The sequence below is a fragment of the Triturus cristatus genome, chromosome 7 (assembly GCF_964204655.1).
Source record: "Triturus cristatus chromosome 7, aTriCri1.1, whole genome shotgun sequence".
NCBI classification, from domain to species: Eukaryota; Metazoa; Chordata; class Amphibia; order Caudata; family Salamandridae; genus Triturus; species Triturus cristatus.
Window position 1 is genome coordinate 1,148,533,681 of NC_140590.1, and position 16,151 is coordinate 1,148,549,831.

At 47.4% G+C, this 16,151-nt stretch overlaps 1 protein-coding gene across 1 annotated transcript in view; it reads right to left on the reverse strand.

Annotated features, from left to right (window-relative positions):
- Positions 1–431: 431 nt before the first annotated feature.
- The window catches only part of LOC146811289 (uncharacterized), a 253,471-nt gene continuing 237,751 nt past the window's right edge, over positions 432–16,151 (reverse strand). The window contains exon 5 of the mRNA XM_085614503.1: positions 432–2,288. Coding sequence (XP_085470629.1) covers positions 1,717–2,288 — 572 coding nt within the window. The 3' untranslated portion in view covers positions 432–1,716. The remainder of the gene's footprint in view (positions 2,289–16,151) is intronic.

Sequence of the window (16,151 nt, forward strand, 5' to 3'; positions counted from 1 at the left end):
GAGAATTTGGAACTCGCTTCCGCCTCAGCTCCGGACCACCACCTCTTCCCAGGCCTTCAAAACTGACCTCAAATCTCTCCTCCTTCAAAGACACTTCCAAATTTAATTCACGCCCTATATTTTCTGAAGGAAGTCCTTCCATTATAGGAAATTCTGTTCTCCATGCCTATAGAAGTGCCTTCCCAGTGTGTTTTGTGTTTTGAGTGTCTGCCATATATTGCAGTATTATACTTTTACTTGTATTTTGATCGCATTTGTAACATGCACACATGTCACTTTCTCCTTTTGTAACGTATCATATGCTACCTCTTGTATCTTGTTTGCTTTTGATACATGCACTATGGCCACCACTGCCTCATGTAACGTAACTTCTGTTTTAGTGTTCTGAGTGTGGACATTTATTGCAATTTTTTTTTTTTTTTTTACTTTTTACCTCTAGGTGTACTTTGTATGCTCTTGTAACCTGCACACATCACTTTTTCCGTTTGTAACGTATCGTTTGCTACCTCTTGTATTTTATTTGCCCTTGATACTTGCACAATTGTCACAATTGCCTCATGTAACGTACCGTTTGATTTTGTAACATGCTCACTTGTATTTTTGCTCCTTATGCATCATTACTGCTGCTATTGTGAAGCGCTCTGACACCTTCGGGTAAAGTCCGCGCTATATAAAAACGCATTAAATAAATAAATAAATAAGTGTGCCGGTGCTGAGCACCGTCAGTTTTTTAAAGGGGGCCTCGAAACGGGTCTATAGCGGGCTCTGTTTTGTGCCTTGGCACAGGCCTTTTTTTTCCGGACTGCTGTGGCAGCAGGCACATCCATATGTGCGTGCTCACACTGCACACTTCTACCTAGTGGAGAAGTTACGGCATGACGTCATGCCAGGTGAGCGTTGTAGGAGAAGGGAAATCCTTTAAACAGTCATTTTCTCTCTGGAGTTCCCTTCTCTTTTTAAAATTCAGGAGCAGCAACATTGTTGTGGTGTCACCAGGGCTTTAAGGGGAAGCTTTTTCAATATTATATGCAAGCCATAGTTGCTGCTTATTTATCTTATGCAACTAACGACCATTGATTGACAAAGCCAATAGTCCTGACTTGTTGCAGGTATGATGTATCTGAATGCAATGAAAGAAACAGCAACATACCATTCGGGCGGCCCACTATCCTGAGCACAGATTTTTAGCTTACGTATTTTTAAGCCATGCTCTTAATTACATTGGCCGCGCCCCTCTGAGAGACCCCGTTTTTTTATCCTACTTAAAGCCCTGCTTGTTTCTATTTGTTTTTCTTTAAAATGGGGTTTCTTAAGAAGTTCAACCCTCCGCTTTGTTCTTTTAAATTCTTATATATTTTCCGAAGTTTGATTGAAGCCAAGTAGGATGTTTATTTTTTTTATCATAAAAAAAGAGTTTATTCTCCACCAAAAAAACGTGTTTCGAGAACACATGCGTTGGCGGAGTTGGAGATGATGCGTTGGGATCCTATGACCATCCATTCCCATGATGGAGAACTAATGGCTACAAGTGCTTCATGTATCCTTAGAACCTTTGAAGCAGGCAAGACAGGCTAAGGGAACAGTTAGTTCAAGAAAGCCGTGGCACAGTTTAACCTCCTTTACTTGACCAAAAGAGTGCATGTGTAAGAAAAGTACCCCTAGATCTGCCCCAAACACCCACCCAGTTCACATCGAGCAAGGAGGACTGGCCGGCTGCTAGACGTGCTGTATTAACATACTGGGCGGGTCCTTACTCTCCTCTGCTCTAGAAACACAGCAGGTGATGACGCGGAAGAAAGCACGGACCCGAGAGCACAAGCGCTGCAGGAGAGTGAGTTCGCCGCTGGGGGGCGTAGCTTCGCTAAGCAGACGATTCTCTGGACGCTGGTTGTAGCGCACTTGGTGGGCTTTCATGGTCTCTGCCCGCTCTTGGGACTGCGGCGGGGGAAGGGTGTGAGACAGGGGAGGCAGGGAGAGGTTCCTTGGTCCTGAGGCAGTGGGGGTGTCCGGAGTCCTGTCCTCCCTCTTGGCTTTCGAGTGCTTCTTGATGGCGCTGAAGGGTGACCCATGCCTTATGTTTCCTGGATGTTCAGGCTGGCTTTGCAGAGAGCTGGCAGTGAGATGGTTCATGCCGAGTAGCGCTTCTTGGGTAGGCAGCGACTTGGTCACAGTGGGAGGCTGGCGCAAGCTGCTCTCGTGTTCTTCAGTGGTGCCATGCTCGCCTTCATCATCTGCCTCAGTGACATGCTCAGTGTGAATCATCGGAAGGACTTGCTGCACAACCGTTTCTGAGGACGAAAAAAACAATGTGTTAGCAGGCTAAAGAAAAGCATCCAAAGGCGAACACCCTGGATATGCCTAGAGAGACAGGAAACACTGGGTACCAGAGTCTGGCATCACTGCATGTACACACTGCCCGTGACTGCAGGGATTTGTGACAGGTACACACCGGGCATCCTTGCAGGGGTAGTGAATTCTGAGCGCTAGAGGTGACCTCCTCCCTTCATTCGACCGCAGGAATACACAAATCTAGGCACCCACCGCTTTTTGTTGCAGTAAAGGAACATCTCAGCAGTAAGGGCCTGATTTAGGGTTTGGTGGCTGAGTCGCCCCTCAACAAACGGGACAGATATTCCACCTGCCTTTTCACACGTGCCGCAGGCTATAATGCACTTGTAATATGCCAAAAGGGATATCTATCACGTGAGTGACAGTGTATCCTCCACACCAAACTCTAAATCAGGCTCAAAAAGACTAGCTCCTCCTCCTGCAAAGCGCTGCCTATGCCGGTAGGAACAGGCAGATCTGGGCGCTAAAGATTGCTTCCTAAATGTGCACACTACCACTTCCTGAAAGCATCGGAAGTATGAGAACTTAAGACCAGATCTACAAGGTCAGGTGCGCAACTAGACCCTAACTTTGGTGGAGAGTTGAGACTCCCAGCCAGGGCCGGTTCGAGCACTGGTAGCGGCCGTTACAACAGCCTTTTTTGGCGCTCTCCTCCCCAATAATCTCCTTCTCCAAGAACTCCCTCATTACCACTCCCCAACATTCCACCTCATCTCTCCGTAGCCTCTCTCTGAGGTACATTTCATTTTTTTATAGTGCTACTCATAGTTCACTCACACTCAGTTCTGTGATCTGCATGTTATGCGTTCTTTACAGCAGGCACATTAACCAAGCGCTACTTTACGATGAGCCAAAACTGCAACTAGACGAAATTCCAAACTCTCACTAGTAGGAACATTAATCACCAGAGTTATCTTGACATTTGTTTTCTTGCCTGAAAGCTATCTGATGCACAAGGAAGTTCATGTTAAATCAAAAATTATTTGTAAGCACAGTGCCCCCCACCAAAGTCAATGAGAGGTGCAGCCGCACCGGACGCACTGCCCAAAACCAGTCTTGCTCCCAGCAATAGGGCATGACAAGCATTTCCAGAAATGGTGTCAGAGTTAACCTCATAACCATTATAATAGGAAAAGATCAATTTGAGTGGTGGTGGAGGGGGTGGGGGAGAGAGGGGGTGATACTTCCCCCAAATTTCAGCAAGCAAAATAAGGATAAGTTACTTACCTGCAATCCTAGTTCTCTTTCAGGGGTATCCTCACCAAAGTCATAAGCACTGAATATTCCCACCCATGCGCGGGGACCCCGGAAGTAATAAAAAATATTAATGAAAACATATATATACAGCTCTATATATATACACATTTATCATTTTTCACACATCAATGCAGCCCCTGTAGATGGTTTAAGGGAGAGTAGATGTCTCTCCTGAGAATTTTTGAAACATTTTTGGATCAAATTTCTGAAATGCCTCAGACCCTTATAGGAAATTCATGATATATTCCAGTATTTTCATGGTGCACCAGGAAGTCTGGCCTTTCCTAACAGTAGATCTCAATTTTTTCAAATGTCTTAAGTCAGAAATGACTTCCACTATACCAAGGTCATCATCTTTTCATGGTGGAGCCCCTTATGCAAAGGAGTGCATTCACTATGACAGTGCCAGAAGAAATTTACCATGGATACTTCAGCCACAGTCATGGGTATCTCTGAATATTCCCTGTGGTATACAAGGGGCAGCATTTTGCCATTGACACCCCCTATAAAATGAGTACTGGAAATCTTATGACAAAAGTTACCTCAAATATCAGTTCCAACATTTTGCTATGGATCCACCCTATATGCTTAGAATTAAGTGCATCATGTCACGGCCTTCAGCCAAGTGTGGTGGTGTGGGTTCTGTGTCCCTGTCGCTGGGTATGGCTGGGTTATCAGCATTCTCAGTTAGACAGTTCGAGTACCCACAGCCAATGATGGTGTCTTCATAGAAGCATGTCAGGGCCTGCAGTTTACTACAGTTAACACCTCCCATCCATATGCTATTAGCTCCCTTGTCCATAAGGCAAGAATAACCTCCAGTATGCCATACCAGCAGCACACTGGCATGCATAACACATACACTTGCACACATTCTCTCACAAACACATTCTCACTATACCTCTGGCACTCTTCTGTACCTTTATACTCTATCACACTCACACACAGACACACTGCCACTCATACTTCCATTAGTCAATCTACTTTTATTGTGTTAGAAAAGTTTGCTCTGTTGCTTCTGCTATACCTGCCTTGCATTTTAGCGAACCTTAATAAAAACATATTCTCTATACGCTATTAAAAAATAATAATATATTGCCATGTCAATGTTTGTTACAAGTATGATGTGAATGAAAAGTGCACTTCCTTAAAATAGCTGAACGGGGCTTATATTTGGTTTGACGTGTGGATCAAGCAGTTACAGTATTGGAAACAAACAAATCCATGTTATAACATGTAATATCACAGCATCCAACTGATCTTATGAAATGCTTGACTTCTTCTGCAACCATGGATTTCACCAGTAACACTTTGCATTTTTGAGATCCAACTTACAATGTTAAAAAAAAACATGTGTTCCAGAATAAAGCATTGTGGTGAATGGAAAGCCAGGAATGGCTGATGGGTGTCACACGGTCCTTAATCCAGCTCCTTACCCCAAAGCCTCAGCCCTAGTCTCCCTCCTTGTGCCATCCCACATTCTCAGTCCACTCTTCCCTTTTGCACCAGCCCCACTGTTGAAGATGCATTTAAGTAGGCTTCTAGTACCATGGAAAGAGCAGATATTTTGTGGGTGCTTTTGTAAAAATATGTGTTTATTCATGAGAGTTGTGTAATTTTTATATGTGCAGAGTAAGAGGTGTGCTCATGTATGTGCTGGGTGATGGTGAATAGTGTGTGAGTGCAGCGTGAGTGGTTCGAGTGTCGGGTGAAAAATGTGCTGATGTGTCAGGAGAGCTGCTGCATGTATGCAATGTGAGATGAGGGCCCATGTGAGGGTCGGGTGAGGGGAGTGCATGCAGAGTGAGAGGAGTGAGTGCAGGGTGGTTTGAGCGGTGTACATGCAGGGTAAGTGGTATGTGTCTATGTGTGGTGCAGGATGAGCGGCAAGAGTGAAGAGTGCATGGTGAGAGGAGATAGTATAGAGTGAGTGGTGTGTCCGTATGAGTTCCAGCAGACTACTGTCCCTGTGGCAGTCAGGATGAACAGAGTGACTGTATGAACGCAGCCTGAGAGGTTTGTCCGTGTGAGGGCAGGATGAGAGGAGGAAGTACAGGGTGAGAGGAGTCCTTGTTTTTGTGGTGTGAGTGCTGTGACCATGTGAGTGAAGATGTGCATGAAGATATGAGGGAAGGGTGAGCTGTATGAGTGACAGGAGTGCCTATGTGAGTGCACAGTGATCAATGTGACTGTGAGAGTAGGGTGAGGGGAGTGACTAGTGAGTGAGTGGTGTGACATATGAGTGGGTGCAGGTGAAAGTGTAAGGTGTGAGGAATGACTGCATGGTGAGTGATGTGCTTGTTTGAGTGAGATTGCAAAGTGAGCAGTGAGAGTGCCAGGTGAGTGAAGTGTTACATGAGTGCAGGGTGAGCAGTGTACTTGTATGTATATGAACAAGTACAAGACAAAATGGACTTAATCAGGCAATCGTCAATAATGCCCACAGTAGATATTGATAAACACAGAGAAGAACTTTCATCAATTTATATACGACCACCGATCGAATAGTAATTCATAGCCCAAGGGGAATTTGAATAGTAACATAGCACTTGATCTTAAGCACTTTTGTACAATAGCACTTTAACAGATTGTCCGGGAGTATGGTAGCATAATATTCTAATAAAGGAAATTAAAAAGTAGATAACATGCGAAACGGAAGAGAATTAAGGTGATCAATATGTAATCGAGATACCCAAAAAGACTAAAGGAATTATTACCATTACAGGCAGCACCTAAACCATGTAAGGATAAGTGTCACACAGAGGAAGGCTGAAGCCTGTACCGACAGCCGGATACAGCGGGAACGATGAAGACGTAAGTTTATCCCCTTCCCCTAAGGAGAGATGTCCATGAGTAAGTAGAAAAGGCACACTACACGGACATATCCCTAATCGGGGAAAAGGAAAAAAAAAAAGGGATAAAGAAACAGGAGTGCAGCTGCGAGGCTTCAGGACAGGGATATCTTCGGAGGGAATGGCTCTCTCGCGTCTTATCTGCCACCCTGAGTGCCCTGGAAGTGAGACAACACATTCATTAATACTTTCTTCTAGTAAGTCTTACACTCCCCCTCCCCCTTTATGTGTATGTACTTACTTAGGAATCAGCTGCACGTCTACTTAAAACAGAACAGTGGCAATGATTCAGGAAGAGGAATAAAACTTAGACATTGTCACTCCATTGATGTAGAGGCACTTATCTGTTTGGACGCCTCCCTTTGACTTCAGGGAGTTCGTGGTAGGACAAGCCTCGGCTTTTCAATGGAACGGGTCATCCTTAATCCCCCAGGTTAATTACTCCCTTTTGCCACAACGTTTCACTCAGGTCGGGGCGAAGGAGCAGGCGTTCCTTTAACAAAATGTTTTCAAGCGCCTTGTCTCACCCTTCCCTTCCTTTCAGGGAGGCGAGAAGTAGTGCGCTTGTGGTGTAAAAGTTTGTGTCGAACTCGAAAATAAATCCACAGGTAATGGAGGTTCCTTTCAGCAAGCGTGTCCTTTACGGAATATCCCAGAGTGGGGGATACGCCGCCACAACAACGAACTCCAGTTGAGGCGCCGAGGATTCCACTCCGGCGGGGGCGAAGGCGCGCTCTTCCGCGTTGCACGCTGACTCAGAAGGCCAAGTGCTGCCACGTCGTAATGCTCAGCAGGCAGCAACACGGCCACCTATTCCAGCGGGGCTTTTTCCCGCGAGGGACGTTGCTCCAGTAACCCCGCAGCCGGGGTTGGAGTCTGGCACTCGCACTGCGCTCCTGTATCTCCCTCGATACTCCGGGAGTTTAAACTTGGCAGAGAAGCAAGGGATAAATCCAGGGATGTCAAAGGCGGCTTGGCGGCAGTAGGAGCACTCCAGCAACCATGGCAGGCAGGTACGTACTCAGGTGACAAGCCCCGGTTGTAGCGTGGGCGGAGTATATGTACCTGAAGGGAATGTCCGGTTTCTGTCTCTAGGGCGCCTGGGACATGTAGTCTTTCCCTAGTCATTCACACAAGCTGTTTTGTATGCCCTGTGTGCCTATCTCCGCCGGGTTATGACAGAACCCCCTCGCAATGCCCGCCGTCTCGGCGGTCCTCCAGGCTTGGTGGGGAATCGGAAGTGAAATCTCCTTAAGAGATTGGGGCAGTGTAAATTGGTCTTGGGTTCCCATGATCGCTCTTCGGGGCCATATCCCTTCCACTCAATAAGGTAATGCACTCGCCCCCTAACGTATTTGGAATCCAGTATTCCCTGTACCTCATACTCTTCCTCCCCAGCGATGTCAATTGCTAGGGGTCTAACCGGTAGACGTGTGCCCTGGAGACATGGTTTCAGGAGAGAGACATGGAATACAGGATGGATTTTCCAAGAAGGGGAAGGGTGAGTTTTATGGCTACGGGATTTATGACCTTTTCTATGGAATAGGGTCCAATAAACTTGGGCTGTAACCTGGTGTTACCTTTAAGTTTAAGATATCTGGTGCTGAGCCATATTTTGTCACCTACGGCATATACGGGCTCAGGTGTTCTCTTTGAGTCTGCTTGTTTCTTGTTCTTGTTTTGTGCGTCTGATAATTGGGCCTTCGCGGTGTCTAGGACGGTTTTGAGATGTGCATGGTGTTCTTGTATGGACGGGAGAGAGGAGGGTGCAGGATGTTCAAAGGGCAATATATTGGGATGACATCCAAGAAGACAGCGGAAGTGAGAACACCCCAAGGAGGTATGGGTAGCATTATTGTAGGCGAATTCAGCAGTCCATAAGAGTTGACTCCATTCTCCCACCTGGGACAATGTAAAACATCTCAAGTACTGCTCTAGGGACTGGTTAAGTCTTTCTGTTTTGCCATCCGTTTGCGGATGGTAACTGGAAGATAAACGGGCATCGATTTTCATACTCTCGCAGAGCGCCTTCCAGAACTTGGAGGTGAATTGGATTTCTCGGTCTGTGATGATCACAGCGGGTATTCCATGTAACTTGACGATGTGTTGTAAAAAGGTGGTGGCTAATTCTGCTGACGTAGGGAGTTTGTTGAGTGCGATGAAATGACCCATTTTGGTTAGGTGATCCACAACCACCAGGATGGTATTAGAACCTAAGCTAGGAGGCATCGCCACAATAAAGTCCATTGAGACCGTGTGCCAAGGCGCCGGTGGTGTGGGTATGGGTCTGAGGAGGCCACTGGGTCGCTGGTGTTGCGCTTTTGCTTGGATGCATATGGAGCACTCGGAAACGTATTTGCCAACATCTTTACTGAGCGTCTCCCACCAGAAATACCGGTTTAGTGTCTGTATAGTTTTCTGGATTCCCATGTGCCCTCCCAAGGTGGAATCATGGATCCAACAGATCGCTTGGCGTTGCAACGGGCCGTCGGGAACGTATAGCTTACCATCCTTAAACAACAAGCCTTCTGTTGATGACCTCCGCCTGACTTCTTCTCGCACCCATGCTTGCTTGTCGAAGGTGGTGGTTTGTTTTCGTACTTCCTGTAGAAATTCATGGGAGGCACTTGCTGCCTTAGTATCCACCGGAAAGGCGGCTGTCTGTAGGATGAGGGGTGGCTCCTCCGTTCTGCCACTCTCTTCCACCGGGGCCGTCATGGGTCTGGATAGAGCATCCGCTTTTCCATTCCTTGGACCAGGTCTGTATCGGATTACGAAATCAAAGTCCGCAAAGAACAAAGACCATCGTAGTTGTCTCGGTGTCAGGGCTCTGGCACTCTTTAAGAACAGTAGGTTTCTATGATCCGTATAGACCTCCACGTTGTGCCTGGCCCCCAGTAGATGGTGTCTCCACTCCTCGCATGCTCGCTTTATAGCTGAGAGTTCTTTATCCATGATGCTATAATTCACTTCAGAACTGGACATTTTCTTGGAAAAATAGGCGACCGGGTGTACTTGACCCGTTTCCGGGTGTCTTTGGGAACGGATACCTCCTAGAGCATAGTAGGATGCGTCTGTCTCCAATATGTAAGGTTGGGATGCGTCTGGGTGTCTCAAGACGGGAGCTTGGGTAAATAAGCGTTTCAACGCCTGAAAGGCCTCTTCAGTCAAAGCCGTCCATTTGAAAGGCGTTCCTTTCCGAAGCAGCAGCGTTAGGGGTTGAATGATTCGTGAAAAATCCTTTATGAATCTTCGATAGAAGTTCGCAAACCCAAGGAACTTCTGTAGCGATTTTACACAAGCAGGAGATTCCCATTCCCTGATGGCTTGTGTCTTCTTTTGGTCCATACATAATCCGTTAGGGCCTATCACATACCCCAGAAACTCTACCTCATGGGTATGAAAAAAGCACTTTTCCAGTTTTGCGTACAAGGCGTATTGCTGCAGCCGTTCTAGTACAGCTGTTACATGTTGGATGTGGTCTTCTATGGTTCTGGAATACACTAAGATGTCATCTATTCAGGTGGTTGCGGGAGTCCAATAGGGCGTGGACTACCACTAGCCGGCCCCAGGTATGTCTAGCGTCACGCACACGTTCATGTGAGCTACTGTGTTTTGGACGGTATTGGCCACTGCCGGACAGACCTCTGGCGGTTGCGGCCTCAAACAAGGGGTCTGGGACTTGTTTGGGCGATTTAGTTTTCTGACTCCTCATGCCGACCCTCCACCACGGATGCTCTCTGGGTTTCTTTGTAGGGAGTCTTGGTTTTCGCCTTGCACTCTTTAATGAAGTGTCCTGACTTTCCACAGTACATGCATAAGCGCTGTTTTCTCCTACGCTCTCTCTCCTCTTGGTTAAGTGGTCCTCTTATACCGCTAACCTGCATAGGTTCGGTTCCGTCTGTTATAGGAGGGGGTGCTTCTGTCACGGTTCTTGGCCGTGATGCGGGATAACAAGTCTCGGTACGTTGTTTGTCCCCCTTTCTTTCTTGAATTCTGTGATCTAACTGCACAGTAAGATCTATGAGTTCGTCACAAGAGGTGGGCATATGCACCACCTGAGCTAAAACCTCCTTCAACTCGCTTCTCAGTCCCTGACAATAGAGTGAGGTTCTTTTATCCATAGGCCAATCTGTTTCGGCTATGAGTCTGTTGAAGGTGGTAATGTAGGACAAGAGATCCTGATTGCCCTGTTTTAGAGTGAGTAGCTCTCTATCAAGGGAGAATAGGTGGGCCTTCCGATCAAACAACTTACGCATTTCGTCACAAAACGTATCAAAATCACGCACGGCTGGGTCATTTCTTTCTATGAGAGGAAGGGACCAGCTAGCTGCATTCCCCCCAAGGTAGGACATAACAAAGGCGGTTTTTGCCTGATCCGTGGAAAAGACTGCCTGCTTACACATAAAGTGCAGTTTACATTGTCCTAAAAGATGCCGAACTTCTTGGGATCCCCAAAGAATCTCTCGGGAGGGGCTAGGGGTAGATGTGCGGGTTGAATGACCTGAATGATGGAAGGCGCAATGCCCCCACCCACTGTATGGGAGGCCTGCCCATCCCCGGTAGTATGGGACGCGGGAGGGGGGCAAGGTCCAATTCCTAATGTACTGTCCCCCCCGTGCACCAGGAGAACACGGACGGGACAACCCTGCCACTTCCCTACGCATGGTATTCATTTCGTTGCGTAGCTCTAAATTCTCTACCCTGAAGGAATCTACCTCCATTCTGAGAGCAGTTAACGTTTCTAGCACGGACGTGAGGACAGTGGTAGTATCCATCGTTCAGGCCGTATTTTTCCGTGGGCTTGTCACTCTGTCACACAGAGGAAGGCTGAAGCCTGTACCGACAGCCGGATACAGCGGGAACGATGAAGACGTAAGTTTAACCCCTTCCCCTAAGGAGAGATGTCCATGAGTAAGTAGAAAAGGCACACTACACGGACATATCCCTAATCGGGGAAAAGGAGAAAAAAAAAGGCTAAAGAAACAGGAGTGCAGCTGCGAGGCTTCTGGACAGAGATATCTTCGGAGGGAAGGGCTCTCTCGCGTCTTATCTGCCACCCTGAGTGCCCTGGAAGTGAGACAACACATTCATTAATACTTTCTTCTAGTAAGTCTTACACTCCCTCTCCCTCCCCCTTATGTGTATGTACTTACTTAGGAATCGGCTGCACGTCTACTTAAAACAGAAGAGTGGCAATGATTCAGGAAGAGGAATAAAACTTAGACATTGTCACTCCATTGATGTAGAGGCACTTATCTGTTTGGACGCCTCCTTTTGACTTCAGGGAGTTCGTGGCAGGACAAGCCTCGGCTTTTCAATGGAACGGGTAATCCTTAATCCCCCAGGTTAATTACTCCCTTTTGCTACAACCTTTCACTCAGGTCGGGGCGAAGGAGCAGGCGTGCCTTTAACAAAATGTTTTCAAGCGCCTTGTCTCACCCTTCCCTTCCTTTCAGGGAGGCGAGAAGTAGTGCGCTTGTGGTGCAAAAGTTCGTTCCGAACTCTAAAATAAATCCACAGGTAATGGAGGTTCCTTTCAGCAAGCGTGTCCTTTACAGAATATCCCAGAGTGGGGGAAATGCCGCCACAACAACGACCTCCAGTTGAGGCGCCGAGGATTCCACTCCGGCGGGGGCGAAGGCACGCTCTTCCGCGTTGCGCGCTGACTCAGAAGGCCAAGTGCTGCCGCGTCGTAATGCTCAGCAGGCAGCAACACGCCACCTATTCCAGCGGGGCTTTTTCCCGCGAGGGACGTTGCTCTAGTAATCCCGCAGCCGGGGTTGGAGTCTGGCACTCGCACTGCGCTCCTGTATCTCCCTCGATACTCCGGGAGTTTAAACTTGGCAGAGAATCAAGGGATAAATCCAGGGACGTCAAAGGCGGCTTGGCGGCAGTAGGAGCACTCCAGAAACCATGGCAGGCAGGTACATACTCAGGTGACAAGCCCCGGTTGTAGCGTGGGCGGAGTTTATGTACCTGATGGGAATGTCTGGTTTCTGTCTCTAGGGCGCCTGTGACACATAGTCTTTCCCTGGTCATTCACACAAGCTGTTTCTATGCCCTGTGTGCCTATCTCCGCCGGGTTATGACAATAAGTTACTTACCTGTAATCCTAGTTCTCTTCCAGGGGTATCCTCAACATAGTCATAAGCACTTTAATATTCCCGCCCATGTGCGGGGAGCCCGGAAAATATATAAAAATTATATAAGAGAATATATATATACAGCTATATATATATATATATCCAACGAGATTCCCCTACTCAACTTCCTGATGGCGATGAAGAAGGCGCGAACTCCACTTTTCTTGGCGTAAGTATGTTTTTATTCACAGATAGCCATAACGCGTTTCAGCCGGAGAAACCGGCCTTGATCACATGCGTTGCATTTACTTAATTTATACCACCTCCAAGTGTCACATGACACCCCACATAAATATAGAAAAAAGACTCTTAGTCATATCTAGGCTACAATACATACGGAAACAAGGCAAATTGATGGATTAAAATTCGTACAAATTTCTAGCATAAATGCTGTGAGGCTATAGCGGAAGAAGGTAATCGATATTGTAAACATCCCATTGTAATGTTAGAGCTCAATGTTGGTATATCAATTTATTCAGACTATTGTTCTATGTTGTCTTTAATGTCTTAGCTATATATATATATATATATATATATATTATCTACTGGCGGTCGCCAGTAGATAGTTATAGTTAGGACCGTGTTTCCATAGGAAATCCGCAACATTCTATTTGGAATAACTTTGGCGCCGATTGACGAATCCTCGCGAAATTCTCAAAATAGGTGGGGCGCTCCGCTCTTTCCCGAAAGTCTTGGGGGGATTCGTCAAGCGGGGGCTGAGAAAAAGGGGGGGTCCCAAAACGCGTTTTCCCCATGCATTTTTCCATAGGACCTTTAGTCCGCGCTACAGCCCGAACGGCTGAACATAATTACTTGAAATTTGGCAGAGAGGTAGCCCTCAGGTCAGGGATGTGCCTTTTGAAGGTCTCGTGTAAATCTGTTCAGTATTTCCTGAGAAAATAGCATTTAAATCAATATATATACCTATAGGCGCGCTCCGAGCGCGTACCGTAAGCTTACCGTACACGCACGCCGTCGTGCGCGAGCGCGATTCTGATTGGTTGTTAGATCTTAGTAAACATTCGAATCGGTCGAAACCAGGAAGTGTCGGCCGCCATTTTGTCTCTCGCAGTCTGAGGGGGTGAAAAACAAAGGTGGAGAACGTGAAAAGGGGGCAGGGTGGACAGTTCCTGACCCCCTAGCCTTTGTCAGGGGGTCCCAGAAGGACCCCCAAGGGCAAAAATTAATTGTAATTTTTTTTCGAAAAATCGCGGAATGCGCGTAGCGTACGCGCACGGCGTAAACGGAAAATTTCCGCGAACGATTCAGCGACTACGCGTACCGTGTGCGCACGGCAACATTTTTTTTTCAAAAAGGAGAGATTAAAAACAAAAAATTGTGAGGTAAGGTGGCTCTTAAAAGAGCCGTTGTGTTAATACAGGGATAGAGGAAAGAAAGAATGGGAATATTATGAACGTCTACAAACCACTTCGCCATTTTCATATTGCACACCCACCAATGGGAAGCTCGAATGACAGTGTGCATTGTGGGAAATATGGTCCGGATAGCACATCATGTCGGCAATGTGGACCAGCAGCGGCAAACAGGATTGAGGACGAGTCCACTTGCAGGGTCCATACAGGACAAGATTTGTGTGCTATCCGAACCACATTTCCCACAATGCACAGTCTCATTTGAGCTTCCCATTGGTGGGTGTGCAATATGGAAATGGCGAAGTGGGTTCAGCGTTTACACACTGTCTCCGTTCAAGCCTCTGAAGAGAAGCATATGGAGCTTCGAAACGCGCCAGGCAATTCCATTACGGAGCGGCTTCTACAAGCGGATCCTCGTCCCTACCTATCATAAATAAAGCTGCTGATCGAGTGCTACTCACCAGGTGGACAACCTTTGGAACAGAATGTAATACGCGGCCGTCCTGCTGCGGAGTGTGCACCACCCCGTAATGTTATGGGGGCCACCCGACATGGTAACTATCATGTCAGCAATGTGGGCCAGCAGCGGCAAACAGGATTGAGGACGAGTCCACTTGCAGGGTCCATACAGGACAAGATTTGTGTGCTATCCTAACCACATTTCCCACAATGCACAGTCTCATTTGAGCTTCCCATTGGTGGGTGTGCAATATGGAAATGGCGAAGTGGGTTCAGCTTTTGCACACACCGTCTCCGTTCAAGCCTCTGAAGAGAAGCATATGGAGCTTCGAAACGCGTCAGGCAATTCCATTACGGAGAGGCTTCTACAAGCGGCTCCTCGTCCCTGTCTTTCATAAATAAAGCTGCTGATCGAGTGCTACTCACCAGGTGGACAACCTTTGGAACAGAAAGTAATGCGCGGCCGTCCTGCTGCGGAGTGTGCACCACCCCGTAATGTTATGGGGGTCACCCGACATGGTAACTATCATGTCGGCAATGTGGGCCAGCAGCGGCAAACAGGATTGAGGACGAGTCCACTTGCAGGGTCCATACAGGACAAGATTTGTGTGCTATCCAAACCACATTTCCCACAATGCACAGTCTCATTTGAGCTTCCCATTGGTGGGTGTGCAATGTGGAAATGGTGAAGTGGGTTCAGCGTTTGCACACACCGTCTCCGTTCAAGCCTCTGAAGAGAAGCATATGGAGCTTCGAAACGCGTCAGGCAATTCCATTACGGAGCGGCTTCTACAAGCGGATCCTCGTCCCTGCCTATCATAAATAATGCTGCTGATCGATTGCTACTCACCAGGTGGACAACCTTTGGAACAGAAAGTAATGCGCGGCCGTCCTGCTGCGGAGTGTGCACCACCCCGTAATGTTATGGGGGTCACCCGACATGGTAACTATCATGTCGGCAATGTGGGCCAGCAGCGGCAAACAGGATTGAGGACGAGTCCACTTGCAGGGTCCATACAGGACAAGATTTGTGTGCTATCCGAACCATATTTCCCACAATTCACATTCTCATTTGAGCTTCCCATTGGTGGGTGTGCAATATGGAAATGGCGAAGTGGGTTCAGCGTTTGCACACACCGTCTCCGTTCAAGCTTCTGAAGAGAAGCATATGGAGCTTCGAAACGCGTCAGGCAATTCCATTACGGAGCGGCTTCTACAAGCGGATCCTCGTCCCTGCCCATCATAAATAAAGCTGCTGATTGAGTGCTACTCACCAGGTGGACAACCTTTGGAACAGAATGTAATACGCAGCCGTCCTGCTGGGGAGTGTGCACCACCCCCGTAATGTTATGGGGGCCACCCGACATGGTAACTATCATGTCGGAAATGTGGGCCAGCAGCGGCAAACAGGATTGAGGACGAGTCCACTTGCAGGGTCCATCCAGGACAAGATTTGTGTGCTAGCGGATCCTCGTCCCTGCCAGAAGAAGTTTATCTGCCAATTGATAAACCAGCTTGATGCAAGACACTATCCATCTGCAAATAGAACGATTGGAGGCTGGGAAACCTGTTCTGATGGCACCATAGTTTAGGAATAATTGATCAGACTTTCTAATGGTCTTGGATTTATCTAAGTAGAATTTCAGAACTCTCTTACGGTCTAGGGAATGGAGAGACCTTTCTGCAGGCGTAGATGGATTGGGGAAAAAAGAAGA